General features: G+C 34.5%; 1 protein-coding gene across 2 annotated transcripts in view; it reads right to left on the bottom strand.

The window, feature by feature from the left end:
* CHL1 (cell adhesion molecule L1 like) overlaps positions 1-19061 on the bottom strand; it is a 77761-nt gene extending 58700 nt beyond the window's left edge. For both annotated transcript variants that reach the window (XM_015535062.2, XM_042979429.1), the window contains exons 1-3: positions 18893-19061; positions 12572-12677; positions 9231-9418 (exon numbers count right to left, since the gene is read on the bottom strand). In XM_015535062.2, the coding sequence (XP_015390548.2) occupies positions 9231-9418; positions 12572-12677; positions 18893-18977 (379 nt within the window). In that variant the 5' untranslated portion in view covers positions 18978-19061. The remainder of the gene's footprint in view (positions 1-9230; positions 9419-12571; positions 12678-18892) is intronic.
* Between the last annotated feature and the right edge of the window lie 220 nt (positions 19062-19281).

Below are 19281 nucleotides of genomic sequence, written 5' to 3'. Positions count from 1 at the left end.
TCAAATCACTTATTTAGTGTAACTTGCTGTAAAAGCCCCTTGTTCATTGGTATTGAAGTTAACAGGGCCTTTAGATAGTTACTGAATCTATTTATACTCAGAGAGAAGGGGCAACAGAGGAAGGGGAACATAGATTAGAAAATGGAAAGTGCCTGTAATCCTGTTTTATAACAAGCAAACTTTACAATGCCTTACAGGAATACACAGTTCCCTGGGTGATAGCCATTGTAAAGTAGCTAATTAATAAGATATATAAGGCCCTAATTAGAGAGCTGCCCCCTCAGAGTATTCAGAAAAATCTAATGATTCAAACAGATAGTACTGCCAGTGAAGCACTATCATCCATGCATTAATTAAATCTAGATTATAAAATTCTAATTCCAAAGATGTACATATGTAATTCAACTGGCTTCCAAGGCATCAATAATAAAAATAAAATAAAATTTATAAGCCTATCAAAACCTTTGTCACATACCATAAATCTTTGGAACAGCTTTTGATCAAAGATGAAATTATTATCAGGAAAAAGTGAAGAACATTTATATATTTAATAATTTAAGGTCTGAGAATAGGTATTATAAAAGACATTAATTTGTCAGTATTTTTTTTATGGTCCTCTTCTTTGACTTTGCCACTATTTAGAAAGTCTGGTTCCATGCTAGAAAGTGAACATTTTAATGGCCACAGATAAATGTGGAATTTAATTACTGTAACTCAACAGCAGGCATGAAGCCTATCTTAATTCAAATAAAGAAACAACTCCATTTAAAAATAACTTCAACCAATGGCTTTTGCTAACTGTGTTTCTCTGGTGATAAACATTAGCATTGTTGAGTTTGGACAGATGCAACACTTTTAAAAGTGAATTGCAAACAATTATTTTTCTTTTGTGGAAGGCAACTACATTGCTTTAACTCGCCAACATATTTTAAATGAATGCTCCATAAACAGCAAAAACACAATCACTTAATTATGTTTCATTAACACTGGACTTGACCATGGAGTAGCCTCTCTGCAAAGGAAGCAGAATGTACTTGTACATCGGTATGTACCTAAGCAGAAGTTCAAGAATGTTTGGAAATCCCATAATAACCTAAGTCTACATGAAGTCGATTTCCTTTATATATAATGTCTCTATCAGTCTATCTGCATTAAGAAATCAAGAATTTGACAGCACCCATCTTTTTTTATTACTCTCCAATAAGCTTGCACAGTTACAATTCAGTGTCACAGTCCAATTTCTAGTAACAACTCCAATGGCATACGTTCCCGAAAACCCAGTCAGAATCTAGCATGAAAACACTTTTCTAGAAACTAGTTAACTGGACAGCAAGCAGTCTTCTTACTGGAACTATCAATATAAAGCAAACCAGCAGATACAAAATTTCTAAGACCTCTACAAGTTGAGATGCTGACCATGAGTTTTGAAACTCATCATTTCAATTCTTTCAACCAAACACACTGAAAAAAATAACATCTTTGTACTTGAAATGCAGATGCCTTCTAAAAATATTTTGTATTTAGAGAAGAGTGCAAGCTGGGTTCTGGACCAAGTAGTGAAACTAATTGGCTTTGCCGCTTCAGACCAGTATTTTTACCCTTTCGTGTCCCCATTTACTTTTCTCTGGGATCCTAGAGTCCTGTGAATTCATCTCCCTAGGCTCCTTGAAAGACTCACTAGGTTAGAAGTTTCTTAAGGGAAGGATATTGTAAAATCTAAGCTGTAGAGTCTTACCATGCCAACATGCTTAATAGTAAAGAGTAGTAATGAAACAGTATCAGCATAATTTAATACAAATCATAGTAACTAAACCACTTAAAAGAAAGCCATTAAGGTGACTTAACCACTATCAAGTTATGTAACTCTGCAGATAATCTGTCTCTGGCACACAAGTAATCTCATCAAGTCTTCTTACACTCTTTATCTCTCTGAGTCTGATACTCTACTGCCAAGGTATTTCCAACAAAAAAGTGCAACACTTTTCAGCTCATGCAGAAGATGTGTTACCTAAATGATCAAAGCACAGACAACACTGTATAGCATTGTGGTTAAACACATGAACTCTGGAGCCAGCTGCTTGGGGCTGAATCCTGGCTTCATCACTTACTTAGTGATCAGAACCTGTTACTTAATGTGCTTCAGTTTCCTCATCCAAATTCACTGATTTGTGTCAAAGTTTAAATAAGCCATTTCATATAAATCAATTAAATAACATGGGGCACTTAAAAATTATTCAACATATGTTGGCTAATAATCAAGTATTTTCACTTTGCCTAGTTCACCCGACCACACTGTAGAGAGAGGAGATGGGCAAAGGGACATACAGCTTTCTTCTGCTGTGCCTTCTGATTTTCTCTGTAGCCTACATTGTAATGACTTCTGTAATTCTATGCAAATATTTGGAATTAGCTTTTACAGAGGAGGTAGGGAGGAAGCCAGAGGAAAGAAACAGTAAGTTTGTCATGTAGAACCTATGATTTAATGATACTCCTCCCCATTACTGGGCAAACGTTCCTATGCCATAAAATTTTATCTATTCTTTTAATGTTTATTTACTTATTCATTTTGAGAGAGAGAGAGACAGAAAGGGTGGGAAGGGTAGAGCAGAGATGAAGGGAGAGAATCCCAAGCAGGCTCTCTGCTATCACCACCGTGAGATCATGCATGACCTGAGCTGAAATCAAGAGTCGGATGCTTAACCAACTGAGCCACCTAGGTGCCCCAATAGAACTTTATTTTGACTTCTCTCTTTGTTTACAGGACTGGATTGGTGAGCTTTTGAGTGCCTTACATTTCCATTCAGTGGGTTTAGCAAACTGCTACAGTCTGACATCATTATGATGAATGCATGACACTGAGCTCACATGCTATATCATCCCTAATTCTAGTTTCCATATGCAAAGAAATTTAATTGATTCCCATTTCCTGGAGGGTACCCCATTAATCCATTTAGGACTACAGAGAATTAACATTGCCTTTCAGTCTATGAGCTCGTAATGAATTCATGCTAAGGAAGGACACCCAATCCAGCCCATGTCATTCCAGTCATTCGCACAACATGACGGATGAGAGGAAAATCCTTGGTCTTAATTAAACCTGTAAAACTCCAAGTTGCACTCTCAACAAATTGATCTTCTTTAGTTGGTTTGCATATATCAGTAAAAGAAATTAGCATATGCTACCAGATCCTGCTTTTGCTATTCTACTCCTCCCAAATCTGAGCAATAAATAGCCACAGTATGTCTTAAGGGAATTGTCTTGAGGAATCTAAGGAAGCTATACAAATGTAGAACCTAGCAGACCAGAAATTCTAATTGGTTTCCATTAAAACAGTATATAAAGGATTGCATTCCTAAGCCTGCCATTTCGTATATTACTTTAATAGTGTATGGAAATTGCTCTAGTATTTTTATTCATTCTTTTATTCTTCAGCCTATGAATTGATAAATCAGTCACTGATAATATGCATTCAAGCAGCATCTGGAGGCATACAACAAAAGAAGAATAGCATAGCATGACATCTTTACCATTTTTAAACATCCCAATTAGTATACGCACAACTAAAAGACTCTTCCAAGCAGTACATAACTAAATGCTTTAAAAACTCCAGAGAATTTTCACGTGGATTTCCTTAAGAGAACTATCTGTAATAACCAAAAATTGGAAACAATCCGAAGGGACATCAACTGGCGAATGGATAAACAAAGAGTGGTACATCCATACAGTGTAGTATTACTCAGCCATAAGAAGGAGCAAACTGCTGATAAATGCTACAATGTGAGTAAGCTGTAAAATCACACTAGGTGGAAGGAGCTAGATGGGAAAATAATGTATGGAATGATTCTGTTTATATGAAATGTTCAGGAAAGAAATTTACTGAAGCAGAAAGCAGATTAGTGACTGCCTAGGGCTAGGGGTGGGAAGAGAGAGTAGCACCTACATATGGGCATAAGGAATCTCTGGGAGATGATAAAAATGTCCTAATACTAGATTATGATGATGGTTGTACTAAAAATGTATTTTAAAAACTCAATGATTTTGTACTTAACACCAATAAAATTTATGATATGTAAATGATGCCTCAAAAAGTTGTTTTAAAAAATCAGAAAGAAAGATTGCTATAGGCTGAGATGGAGTAGGAATGGTAAGTGCAGGAAGCTGATCTGTGCTGTGAAGGATGGGCAGTACTGAATAGCCCAAAGAGAATCGTTTGTATCGTCATATCAACCACTGGCGGTTGTCAAAATAAAGGCTAGAAAGACCCTTATCTTCTTCTCAGAACCACTCATCACATACACAGGATAGAAGTTTCTTGAGGACAGCCTCTGTTTTGTTCACTGCTATCTCTCAAATTACTAGAAAAGTGGCTGGCACGTGAGGGGAGTTTAATAAAGACATGTTGAATAATTCACGGACTAACTCTCCACGCCATATTGTGGGAAATCCATTTAGTGAAGTGATTTTTCCTATGTTTGAAAACAGTACATTGTGTTTGTTTGGTTGGTTTTTCTTTTACTCTTTCATTCCCTAGCAAACTCAACTGCAGTGTTATTGAAAGCAGAAAGCCGAACAGCCTGTGAAAAGGTTTCTGTTTGTAAGAAGTAATAATGGGATTTCCAGTTATTGTCCTCGTGTAGAAACTTAGGGGGCTAAAAAGCCTTTAAGGTTAGTCTAAAGAAAACTTTAAGACATCAGAGATGACACTCTAAAATTCGAATCACAAAGTTTCTATCAATAAAAAAAGAATTGATTCTCTACAGCTTAAGAAAAGAATCAATTGATAAACATTGTAGGAAACTTTAAATGGTCTCTGACTTCTAAACCCCAAAAGGATTGGGATAGCGGTCCTCTTCAACATAGAAATGATTGCAGAAAGCTGTTAGACGATGAAGTAATTTCAGGAGAGACTGGAAATGATGCATAAGAAACCTAATTTATTTTGCTTTTTTCTACAGCAGCAGAAAAACATAGCAATTACCCACTACATAGCTCACATCCAAATCTCATCTCTTCACTGCAATGTTAGCCGATTCTGGCCAGAATTACCCTCACAATGTTCATGACTTCACTTGGTCTGCTTAGATAATGAGAAAAAAATATTTTTTAAAACCCTTTAATTGCAGAATCTCATATTAACATGTGCCATTTCCTTCTCTGCAATAGGTCTAGCTTTTTCCTTTGTGTCTCCATAGCAACCATCAGAGTTCAGGTTGGGGATCATGCTGATGCTTTGCCTTCTACAACAGATTTTTAATATCCCTCTCACACATATCTTATCTCACCTATTTTAGTTAATTAGATACATAGATTATATGGTTATAGTTAGACTACAATATCTGGTTTTATAATATAAACTATAACATGACTATAGTTACACACTTATAGATAATTACATCTGTCTGGTTTTATGATCACAACCACAAATTTCATGGTAATAACTTTCTGATCCAGAATTCATGAACATCTACTAGTGAATGTCATTTCAAACCTAAACTCCTGAGGCCAGTTTTCAAGTTTACCTGCCACTACTTTTGCCATTACTATGCTATAACACCTTACTTAATATCCCAGTATATCTAATTCAGACAAGTAAATATGGTACTTATAAATTTTGCATATACAAAAAAGCCATTTGCAAAGAATAAAAAGAAACAAACAAATACAGCCAACACTCTTATCCACCACCCCACTGTACAAAACTCACAGTGTCACCATGACCTTCCTGTCTGGTACAGAATGCATCCCTTCCCCCTTCCATTAGAGGAAACTACTATCCTTGTGTTTTCTTCTTCTTCTTTTTTTTAATCTTCTTGCAATTTTTCTTTTTTAATTTTATTATTTGTTTTTGAGAGAAAAAGAGTGCAGGAATGAGGGAGGGACATAGAGAGAGAGGGACAGAGAGAATCCCAAGCAGGCTCTGCACTTTCAGCACGGAGTCCGATGCAGGGCTCAAACTCCTCAACTGTGAAACCGTGACCTAAGCTGAAATCAGACATTTAACCAACTGAGCCACCCAGGGGCCCCCGAAATTGTGTTTTCATCATTGTTTGTTTTTCATTATAATTTACCACATACAAGTATCCTCCTAAACAATAATTTATCTTCCCATATTTTGCACTTCTGTTAATAAAATCATAGTGTATGTATCATTCTGAGAATTGCTTTGATTATTCAACATATTCCCTATTCCCAAGGTTCATCAATTTTCACTGCTGAGTAACTATACCACCATAGGTTTACTCATCCTATCATGGATACACTCATGTTTTTTTCCAATATATTTTTAATACAAGCAATGGAATCACAAATATGCCCAACTGACACGGATGAGTGCCGCACACATGAGGAAGGAAATGGAAGAGCCAGGTTACAGGTGAGACCATCTTCCATTTAGGAGAGACTGACAAATATTTTCCACAGAGCAGGAAAGTCCCCTTGCAATGGTAGTAGATTATGGGAGCTGCACATTCCCAACTAAAATTATTACTCTCAGACTTCGTAATATTTCCCAACTTTGTGGGAGCAAATGCTTTTATTATGTGGGTTACAGTACATCTATTTCTGACTACTAATGGTGATGAGCCCATTCTCATGTTTTCATTTGAAAAAGGTATATTTTTTCTATTTATCTATATCTTTTAAAATATTTTTCAACTATGAAGGTTTCACATCTCTTTGTTGGATTTATTTTCTGCTTCTACATTATTTTATCCCATCAATTTTTTTTTTTTTTAGTTTATTCTGTTGCCTTAAGTTAATTCATGCATTTTCATCTTAAAACTACATTACCTAAAACATGTTACCTAAAAAGCTTAGATCACTGGGGGACTCAGTAGGCTAAGCATCTGACTTTGGCTCAGGTCATGATCTCATTGTTCATGGGTCAGAGCCTGGAGGCTGCTTCAGATTCTGTGTCTCCCTCTCTTTCTCGGCCCCTCCCCCACTTGTGTTTTCTCTCTCTCTCTCTCTCTCTTTCAAAATATACAAACATTAAAAAATAAAAATAAAAAAGCTTAATCATTAATTTTCACCTCTTCTTTTCTAATGTATGTTTCTAAGATGAAAAGTATCTGTCTAAGAAATGCTTTGGCTGCCTCATGCGTGTTTTCCTATGTAGAATTGCTACCACTGCCACTTCAAAATATGTTCTATTTTCTTTTGCCATTTCTTATTTGACCTATGAGTTTCTTAGACATCTGTTTATTGATTTTCAAAGATATAAGTCTTCTCTAATTTTGTTGGTATTATTGACTTCTAACTCAATTGCATTTGGGTCATATTTATTTCATAGCTAATATGTCTTCAAATATTGAAAAAAATGCATTCTGCAGTTTTAGGTGCAATGTTCTATACATGTTCATTAGTTGGAGCTTATAATTGGCTTCTTTAAATCTTCTATATACTTACTGATGTTTTGTCTGCTTGAGCTACCAAAAAATGAAACATATTTTAGTATCTCTCATTATTATGATAGATTTGTCCATTTCCACTTGTACTTCTATTTTTGCTTCATATATTTTAATATTATATATGCCTAGGGAATTAATCTTCAGGAAGGCTTTTAAAAATAAATTCTAGGGGCACCTGGGTGACTCATTCGATTAAGTGTCTGCCTTCGGCTCAGGCCATAATCTCAAGCCTCACGTCGGGCTCTGGGCTGACAGCTCAGAGCCTGGAGCCTGCTTCAGATTCTGTGTCTCCCTCTCTCTCTGCCCGTCCCCTGCCCATGCTCTGTCTCTCTCACTCTCAAAAATTAAGAAATATTTTTAAAAAATAAAAATGAATTCTATTTTGACTAATTTTAATTCAGACATTCCCATTTTGTTTTGAATAGCATTTATTTGGAACATCATTTCCATCTTGTAGTTTCAATAACTCTGTACCCTTATGACTTAGATGTGCTACAAGGTAAATAATCTATACCTTTCTTTAAAGAAAAAAACTTGAAGCATTTAGTGTATTTACTTTCATCTTCAATGAGTCATATATTTGGATTTATTTGTACAGTTTTTTCTTTCCTTTTCTCACATTTCTTATCTTTTTCTCCTTCAAACAACAGGGTCTGTTAACCATTCATATTTTACTCTATATTTTTAATGTAATTACTTTATAAATCTTAAGATGCATACTTTGCTTGTAAGACTCTAAATTCTTATCTAGAATAATATAAGGACTTTAGAATCATTTAAATCTAGTCCCCTGTCCAATTTTTTAGGATACGTCTTTTCATTATTTGTTTTTCTGAGGTTTGTGTACATTCTCACTGGCTTCCAGCATAAAGTGTCCATATCCTGGAAAGGCAATGACTGAATCTCTTTAGTGTCTATAAGTCTGCAAAAAGAAATTGCCAAATAGAAGCTGACAACAGTTTTTACATAAGAATGGACTCTGTAAAGATTTTAGTTAGAATCAGGTAATGTGGGATACCTTAAGAGCAGGGAAAATAAGTGACCAAATGTGGAAGTTGGTCATCAGAGATCCCATGATGTAGAGGCAAAATATGGTAATAAAGGAGTCACTTAATCTTCGTAGCAGTTATTGATAAAACACACCCTTAACAGTAAAGTAGTTTACAGTTTTCCATGATTATTATTTACAGAAAACATTGTTAATATATACCAATTACTGGCTATCCTCTCCCAATGGGCACTCATATTGCTGGAGTAAAGTAGGGCTATGAGATTGGCTTTGCCCACCTGACAAACTATGAGAAGTTGCCTGTATAGTTTCTTGTTGGAAGCAATATTTGCCTGGTCTCTGCCCCAGATTCTTTGACCAAGGTGGTGTAAATTTCACATGGTACACTCACAGAATGACGCTATTTCCAGTAGCTGGGACCTCCACAAGGCTGCATGGAGAACACCTAGCCTAAAGAGCTGCCAGACCCACAGCCAACCACGTAATCAGGGAATTAGCACGTGGGCCTGAGAATACTTGTTGCAGCAATGAAATTTAGCCACATCTAACCAATGCATTTAGCTTGATTCTCATCTTATAAGGCAACGCAGACTCTTATTTTTTCCCATGTTAGATATAAGAATATTGAAACACAGCAAAATTATGTTGCTTTCAAAGATCATATTTAAAGTATCAAGATCTAGAAGATAACTTCCCTTATAATGAAACATAGGGCATATATAAGCTGGTAATAAATTTATGAATGTATTATTATTCTCTCCAACATTTCACTAAAATATTTGTAATATGGAATATCCATTGTAACACTTACTTGGTACTATAAATTCTATTTCTTCTGACATAGCAACCCCCAGTTTATTAGAAGCAAAGCAGCGGTATTTCCCTTGAAAATGAGATATGTGCCCCTCATTTGGGATCTTAAATGTTCCTGAGTTGTTAGACACAATTATCCGAGAGTCAGAGAGATCAAAAGTCTTGTCATCCTTAGTCCACATAAATCTGTAAGATAAAAGAAAAGTAAATAATCCTGAAAAATGAAAATGTATTTCTTAATTTTAAAGTAGTGATAATCAAAAGCACAACAATGACAAAACCAAGGCAATTTATGGTTTAAGAAAAAAAGATTTTTAATTGGCTATATAATAGAATACAAAAAAAAAAAAAGCCTTAGAAGAGTCTGAGAAATCTCACAAGCTGCTGTAGACTGAATGTTTATGTCTCCCCCAAATTCATATATTCAAGTCCAATCCCTTATTGTAAGCGTATTTGGAGGTAGGGTATATGGGAGGTGCTTAGATCATGAGGGTGGAGTTCTCATGAATGAGATTAGAAGCCTTATAAAGGAGACTCCAGAAAGCATTTCTGCTGTCTTAAGTCATGTGAGGTAACAGCAAGAAAATAGTTGTATATGAACCAGAAAGCAGGTCCTCATCAGACACCAAATCAGCCAAGGCCTTGATCTTGGTCTGCCCGGCCTCCAGAAGTGTGTAACAAATATGTGCTTGTTGTTCAAGCTACCCAGTCTGTAGCATATTTGTTATAGCAAGGTGAACGAAGACCAAGCCATAAAAGAGCTGTGACAGCTGAGAGAACAGAAATTGAAAATAGGTTTTGTTCTGTTCTTTTTGAAGCTATTTTAGCTTTTCCAACTGGAAAGGTATTTTACTAGTATTTCAAAGACTACTCCATACAAACATATAATGTGTCATCATGTGTGTATGTGAAAAGCTCACTCAAAATTAAACAAACAAGTACTATTAAATGTGGTATTTCCTAACATTACTTTTAGACATATTAGTAACATATTTGAGACCACAATGAATATATAATTTTGGAAAAATTAGGTTTTCTAATTATTACAATGCTACTAAAGACAGTTTCTATGACTACATTATCTTCTGTCATATGATTACTGTATAAGTTACTCAATGATTTGAATTTTCTCCCTTTTATAAGCAAATTGTGCACACAACCTTAACATATTTATTTTTTGGTTCTTATCTAATATTTCATTAGGACAATCTCTTCAAAGACTGATAGACAAATAGCATAAGAAAATTTTTACAGTTGTTGATAAATGTTACAGAATTGTATACCAGAAAAAAACCCTACACAGTTAAGTTCTCACCATAATATGTGACCACCATGTCATTTGTATGGACGAGGCTCTAAAAAGACTTTTTTAAAACAACCTTATCAATCTAATAATGACTTCCCAACTTGATTTTAGTTAGCATTTCATATATGAATTACCCATGCAAACTGGGTAATGTTTTAGGACACCATATTATTACACTAACCTAGCTGATTATTCTCTCAACAGGATTAACAAACCTTCATGGCACACATATTTTTGTTGGGAGTACGCCTGCCCCCCACTCCACTCCTTTTACTCGTTTTTCTCTCTCTGTTTTATGTTTTATTGGCTTTACTTACAAAGAACACAGAGAATCTATTCTTTTAAATCCCAGTACGTTGACTGGGATTACTTTACATATACAGAATTAAACACTTCCACTTGGCAATATGCTACATCTTTTCATTCTTTGAAATCTTCTTTCCCGATCCTAGGCAGAATTTTGTAGTCACCACCCCCAATTTAAATCCTGCATAGGTCTTATTACATAGTATTTGATATTGTTTTTGTTGATGTTGCTACCACTAATTGCTAAGATTGCTAGATTTTTTCCTTTTGCTAGTGTGATGAGATATTTTTTCCTTCTTGTTTCCTATTTATTTTCTAACTGCCTTGCATGGACATCTAATTAAGGTTTTTTAAAAAGTATTATTGGCCACTTACTGTAACCCCTTTGTATTTATAAAAGCTTGTCTTTTGTCCAGGGAATGAATATTCTTGGGTTTTCAGATAAAATAACAAGTTACATAATAATAACAACAATAATAAATATTAATAATCATATTTTCTCATATGTATAGATTTTATTTTATTTTCTTACATAATTATATTGGACTTGGATCTAGGAAAATAAGAAATAATGTTACTAGCAGATTCTATTCTTATTTCTGAATTTATTATAAGTGCTAGTAGTATTTCATAATTAAACTCATTCTGATTACAGACACAGATAAATTTGATCATTAATAATATCTGACGATTGTGTATTATCTTTTGATACAATAATTCAGTTCATTAACATTAATATATATCATAATATTGATTGATCCATACTGATCAAGCCGGATGATCAACTAAATTCGTCTTCATTCCACACAATTCTGTCCACATTTACATATATTGATTGAATATATTCCATTTGGTGAAATATAGATAATAATGATAATTTAACATGTTAATGATTCATTAAGAATGATTTTTAAAATAACATATTACCAGGCAGTAATCATGAGAGCCACAATACAATTTCAAATAATTTTCATTAAATATGTACCTTCTTAATTAATATAAAGGAATTAAGCAAATCAATAAATGGGTAACTTTGCTGACAACTTGAGAATCACCTACATTAAAATCTAAAATTTTCCCTACAGCTTCTCCCACCTCATTCCCAATACACCCACATTTCTTTCTCCCTTCCAAAGTACAGGAGGTATTTTAAAAATCTTTCATCACTGATTATGATCACCTACATTAACAGTTATTTAACTAATAAACTACTAGATAAAAATATACAATGCATATAGCATTCTGCCATCCAGGATGACTAAATATTTCTATGAGAACTTAAATATCAAGTAACGACCTATTCACTGAATAAGGTATGTGTCACATTTAAGACTTGCAATAATAACTATGTATACAATGTCATGTATAAATGTATTAAGCATTTGGCTTAACAAATGTTACCTTTCACTAAGTAGAATAAAGGATCCTTTGGGTTTTGACTGCCTTTTTCACTTGTAACATAAGGAATGACAGAATATTTCCACGGTGCCAGAGCCCATGGTAAGTATTTAACATAAGGTAAATCATTCAATGGTGAAAATAAATTCGACTTGCACAAGAACATATGTAAAATAGCCAAACTTTATCTTCATAGACATAGCTATCATTCTTTTGGCATGCTTACCTTAGTCACATATAGATTTATACTCCAAAAAGCTTAAAACAGAGTACACAGAAGTAAAAACACTGTATGCATTAAACAATGATTTGTTTGAAAGAATACTCACGTTGGTTCTGGATTTCCTTTAGCTTCACACTCAATCTGAAAATATTCATCAAAGGGAAAGGCAACTTGCACTTTTGACTGTTTTATGATGGTTGGAACCTGCTGAACTAAATATCAAAATAAGTATGTAAAGAACATGGTCTGCAAAAACTGGGTGAGGTTAATTTAGCTATAACAGAAACAACTGAAATACTTTGTAGGGGAGGCTGGCTGGCTCAGTCAGTAGAGTATATGACTCTTGAGTTCAGGGTTGTGAGTTCAATCCTTACATTGGGTACAGAGATTACTTAAAAATAAAATCTTGAAAAATAAACATGCTTTCTATATTGGTAGGTAAAAGAACTATAAAAGAGTGAAAATTACAGAACAAATTTCACTTCATCTTTGAACATGTATTTAATTCATTTTTCTGAGGTGTGTACTCTTGGGTCATTAAAAAAAAAAATTCCAGTAGAGTTAACACACGGTGTTATATTAGTTCAGGTGTACAATACAGTGATTCAACAATTCTACGCATTACTCAGTGTTCATCGTGATGAGAGTACCCTCATCACCTATTACACCCACCTTTTCCCTCACCTCCCTTCTGGTAACCATCAGTTTGTTCTCTACAGTTAAGAGTCTGTTTTTTTTGTTTGTCTCTTTTTTCCCTTTGTTCGTTTTCTTTCTTAAATTCTACATATTACTGAAATCATTTGGTATTTGTCCTTCTCTGACAGTCTTTATTTCTTAACGTTTATTTATTTTTGAAAGAGATAAAGAGTGGGCATGTGCGTGCATGAGGTGGGGGAGGGGCAGAGAGAGTCAGGGACAGACGATTGGAAGAGGACTCAGCAAGCCCCATACGGGCCTGGAACCCACAAACCATGAGATCATGACCTGAGCTAAAGTTGGATGCTCAACTAACTGAGCCACCCAGATGCTGTGACTGACTTCTTTCACTTAGACTTATACCCTCTAGATCTATCCATGTTATTGCAAATGGCAAGATTTCATTCATTTTTATGGTTAAGTAATATTCCGTTACATATATACATATGTGTGTGTGTGTGTGTGTCTGCACACACACGTGTGCATACAAATACCACTTCTTCATCTATACCACTTCCTCCATCTATATCGAAGGATAATAGGGGTGCTTCCATAATTTGCCTATTGTAAATAATGTTGCGATAAACACAGGGATATATATATCTCTTCAAATTCATGTTTTTGTATTCTTTGGGTAAATATACAGTAGTGGAATATCTGCATCATGTGGGAATTCTATTTTAACTTTTTTGAGGAATCTTCATACTGTTTTCCACAGTGGCTTCACAAGTTTGCATTCCCACCAACAGTGCATGAGGGTTCCTTTTTCTCCACATCTGTTGTTTCTTATGCTTTAGATTTTAGCCATTCTGACAGGTGTGAGGTAACATCTCACTGAGGTTTAATCTACATTTCCCTGATGATTACTGATATTGAGCAACTTTTCATGTGTCGATTGGCCATCTGTACCTCTTCTTTGGTGAAATGTCTTTGTCTTCTGCCCATTTTTAATTGGATTATGCAAAATATATTTACTGTTAAAGAATACATACATTTACTGCTACCATTTCATTTCATGTTGCCATATATGTTCACTTCATTTAATCCAGAATAAAAGAACAATTTGTAAAGCAGAAGAAAGACTGCCATATCATTACAACTTTAAAGTCTCTATTTTTAAATTATTGGCATTTAGTCTATTTGATGTATGTATATATTTTTAACTTAGTCCAATCATTTTGACAGTTGTTTTTTACTTGTAGTGTTCTAAGACATTATAATTAATATACTACTTTTACTACTTTATTTCCATTATTTTGTCATCACTTATTTGATAATTTTCTTATTATTTCATTTTTCTGTTTCCAGGTAACATGTACTTCCATAGATATCTTCAAGCATATAAATTTTTCCTTTATTGAATTAGTGACTTATGATAAATTTCCAGACATGGACACAAATAATATTTATTCTGGATATATTATGACGTCATTTCACAAGAGGACATTTATTACAGACAAAATGGGAGTACAACAGTTTCCATCATCCTTGCCACAAATGAACACCATATTTAAAAATGATAAAACATTTTGCTAATTTTACAAAGGAAATTATAACCTGCTCATTTTCTCTATTTTTATTTCTACACATTGCTTTTATTAATAAATGTTTTTCCCTAAGTTTGTTTATTATTTGTCATTTCCCATTTATAAATTTTCCTTTCACTATTACTGGGGGTCTGAGACTAGGTTTTTCTCCCTTTATGGAATTTAACACTAATAATCATCCAAAAAATACATAATGGTATTTTTAAATAGATTCTACATATTCAAGTACTCCTGGTCTTGTGAAAAACTTGGTGTGTGTGACAAGTTAAATAACCTTCAAGACAAACTTAAGGGGCGCCTAGGGTGGGTCTGTCGGTTAAGCGTCTGACTTCGGCTCAGGTCATGATCTCACAGTTCATGGGTTCGAGCCCCAAGTCCGGCTCTGTGCTGACAGCTCGGAGCCTGGAGCCTGCTTGGATTTTGTGTCTCCCTCTCTTTCTGCCTCTCCCCTGCTTCTGTTCTGTTGCTCTCTCAAAAATAAATAAACATTTAAAAAAATTGAAAAGGAAAAACTTAAAAACTGGGCAGAGGACTTTGTCTCTCCTCAAGTGAGTAGCCAGATGGCATTTCGGAGAACTGTGTTTATAAAATAAATATATTAATGCTAAAGTTACAAATATGGATCATGTTTTAAAGGGGGACACAGATTTATGTAAATGTCTACTATCAGGGAGCAGTCAACAGTTTTCAAAGTGATACATTACCATTTTAGTACAGTTCTTACGTTTTCTAGAAAGGAAGGGGACAGCACAAAAATCATAAGGAAGTGTGAAAGATTCAGCTGCAGGAAACTGACTTAGGCAAATATGTTTTAAGAAAAGCAATTTGCACAAAGGCACCGAGCCTGAGTTTTTAAGTAATATTTCACAGTGGAGTTACAAATAGGACCCTAAACCCTGTGACATTTAGTCAGGCCCTGAGTCATTCTGTTTTTTCATTTGTAAAATTAGGGATTCAGGCTAGATAAATTGCTGGTAAGAATTTCTGGTCTTGGGATCCCTTTACATTCTTAAAAATTATACAAGACCCCACGGTGCTTTTGTTTGTGTGGGTTATATCTAACAATATTTTCCATATTAGAAATCAAAACTGAGAAATACTTAAAATGTTTCTTTATGAATCCATTTTAAATAATTGTATATGTTAAAATAAATACCTATTTTATCAACAACACTAAATATAATGAGGATGGTGGCAATGTTCTTACATTATAGCAAATCTCTTTAATATCTTCATAGAAGGCAGCTGGATTCTCATGTATATTTCCACATTCAATTTGTCACAAAAGTTGTTTGGCTTAAATATATGAAGAAAATCTAGCTTTACACAGATAATGTACTTGGAAAAGGGTGAGATATTTTATCATCCTTTCTGATGATTGTGGACATTCCAAAATATATACCAGAACTTCACAAGTGGTAGTTTCTTAAATATTTACTACAATATGGAACCTGAAAGCATACCAATGAGCTTTTCATACTCTGTTATATGAAAATGTTTTACCCATGGGTTCCTTTTTAAAAAGATTTTATTTTTTAAGCAATTTCTACACCGGACATGGGGTTCAACTTCACAATCTCGAGATCAAGAGTTGCATACTCCACCACTGAGCCAGCTAGGCACCCCTATTCATGAGTTCTTTTTAATCCATGTATAATTTTGTAACATCATATGATAATCATTTGGGAAAAAGATACTGACCCTGAGAGGGCATTGGTCCTGTTTTAAGCTTTGATGGCCAGCCTAGAATAAATAATTCAAAGCTATTATTTCCAATTCTAAAAAATAATTTTGGCTTAATGAATCTGATAACTCAGTTTTACTAGTTTAGGGACATTAGCCCAAGTTTAGTCTTTATCCATTGAATATACATAAACATTTCAACAACATGCAAAAAACATTCATACCTTCAGTGACATTTGCCTCATTTCTGACTGCTGCTATTTCTAAATAGAGCAGGTCTCAAGCTTATTGCAAATTCACATTATTTAAATTATATTACAGTTACAAAGGATGAGGGATGGTGCACAATAGCAACAGTCCCTAAGATATCAGCTAATAAGTTGTGAACAACTTGTTTATTAGAACATTACTCTTTCTTAAATTTGCTAAGGTTGTAAAGTCTCAGCAATAACTAATTACTCAGGGAATGGAACTAATAACCTTTGGGTGTTTATAAGAATATATATTCTACATTATAAATCCTTTCCTCCATAATTAGGCCAATTACAGAGATACCAGCCTCGTTGACATTCAAATTGGATACCTGTCTTCATTGCATCTGCTAGTAACTGCTCTAGAGTACTGAAATAAATGGATAATATTCAGTTGTTCTGAAAACATGTCATTAATATTTTATAACAATTGTTGTCTAAGGACATTAGAGCATGAAAATGCATAAGCAATTGAGACAACCAGAATAAAAATGTGTGCTATGGATTAATATAAACTTTCAAATTCTTTACCACTGATGAACTAAATGAGAAAAGATGGAAATTTGAAAATGTATATTCTAAGAGAGTATGGTCAGGAATCTGAGTCTGAAATCTCAGGGCATCTTTGTTGCTACTGGGGCGGTGGTGGGGAATATAAGATTATTAACCCCTTTCTCACAAGGATCACCAAGCACGTTGCTCTTGATTTGGGACTGCACTCAAATCAAAAGAATCTACTGAAGATGAATTATTTCCAGCTCTTGAACAGAATGTTTACAGTGAGGCTGGTATATATTGTGTGTAGGCTCAGAGTACATCCACAGAACAGATAAGTGGAATTTCTTAAGAAGTAAGAATATTCAAAGAGAGACTTGACCCTCTGTCAAAGACACTGGAGAAGGGATTCTCACTTAGGGCTGAATTAATAGGGTAGGGCTGCCCAAAGTGTGTGATGTGCAACTGTTGTGTGAAGTAATTTAAGGCAGCCCTCAGAAAAATGGTTTAAAAACACATTATATTATACATTCAGAGACTTACTTCCTTTTCTATTCACATTCAGACTGGGTAATTCAGAAGAAAAGTTTTAGTTCAGAGTTAGCACTTCTCTTAATGTTTATTCAGCTTGCTGAACTCGTCTAATTGTCTAGAACTTAGATGATGTGCGGAGATCATTTCCAAAGCTAAGATTCAATTAAACAAGCTACACCTCTTGTATTATAAATCTCCAAATCACATATGGAAAAGACAGCAGGGATAATACAGGAAGCATATGGATAAAAATATCTAAATAACCTCTCAAGGGTCTTTTGTATCCCACGTCCTTATAGCACAAGACAAATTCCCCAAATCTCTACATTATGTAGCTGATACAGTATCACGTAAACTGCGCTTGCAGATATATTTTTTAACCAATGTACGTTATGATATACATTTCCATAAAACTACTGACCTCTGGATATGAATTCACACTATTGAAGGCTCTACATTTTCAGAGTTGATATCATCTTATGTTTTTAGTTGTATGAAAATGGCTTTTTAATGTTTTCTGAATTGACTGCTTTCATTCTTTTCTTCATGTTTATTTACTTATTTTCAGAGAGAGAGAGACAGAGTGAGAAAGAGAAAGAGAGAGAGAGAAAGGGGGAGAGAATGAGTGGGGGAGGGACAGAGAGAGAGGTAGGCAAAGAATCCCAGGCAGACTCTGCAGTGTCAGCACAGGGCCCATCCCATGAAGCATGAGATCTTGACTTGAGCCAAAATCAAGAGAAGGAGGCTTAACCAAATGAGCTACGCAGACGCTCCCATTGTTTTCATTTGTAAATATATGATCATTTTGAAAAAAAAGATACCAAGTGTATTCAGTTTCTTTTTATCATAATTGGTTTAATACCATTAATTTCTGAATCATAACACTCCCCAAAATAAACTAAACCTAGAAAACTAACAGCTGTTGATAATAGTGAAGAATATCTTTGACAGCAAAACACCTGATCTATAGGTCATGTTTCTTGTTAGGTGACAAGTTTGCATAAGAGGCAAAAAGCCTGAGCTGCAAAATAATTATAGCAAGCATCCAAATACAAACCATCCAAATTTTTAAAAAGACGGTGATGAATTCTGATGACAGACTGCGGGAAAATAAATAGAAATATGATAGAAAAATCACATCCTCAATCTACAAGTATTCTACTTAAAAATGAAAATGCAAATGAAATTCCATAAAGTAGGTACTGAATGCTGTCACTTTACCTGAAAGTGGTATTTCAATGGCTGTGGAGAATTTGAACAGGAAACAAATTAGAGATATGATTAATCCTCTTCCACCTATCTCCATTGCTCTTCAGGAAGGAGGCAACTCAGGAAGAATGAAAATTGTAGTGTGTCCTTTTACTTTTGGTTTAAAGCTGAGGAGAGTGTAATTCACCTGGAAACCCAAAAAGAAACAGAAAGACATATACTTTAAGCTCATATACTCTGAAACAACAATATAGTATAAATAAATGTTTCTGTTGCAATAATTTTCCCCTTGATGAAACTGTTTTCTAGTAACTCCACATAATGTAGTTTTGCTACGTGTTTTTTTGTGTGTTTTTTGTTTGTTTGTTTGTTTGTTTTTTAACAAAGTTGGTATAGGCTAT

Source organism: Panthera tigris, chromosome A2 (genome assembly GCF_018350195.1).
Source record: "Panthera tigris isolate Pti1 chromosome A2, P.tigris_Pti1_mat1.1, whole genome shotgun sequence".
Lineage (NCBI taxonomy): Eukaryota > Metazoa > Chordata > Mammalia > Carnivora > Felidae > Panthera > Panthera tigris.
The sequence above is the reverse complement of the archived record's forward strand: the minus strand, read 5'-3'. Positions and strand labels throughout refer to the sequence as shown.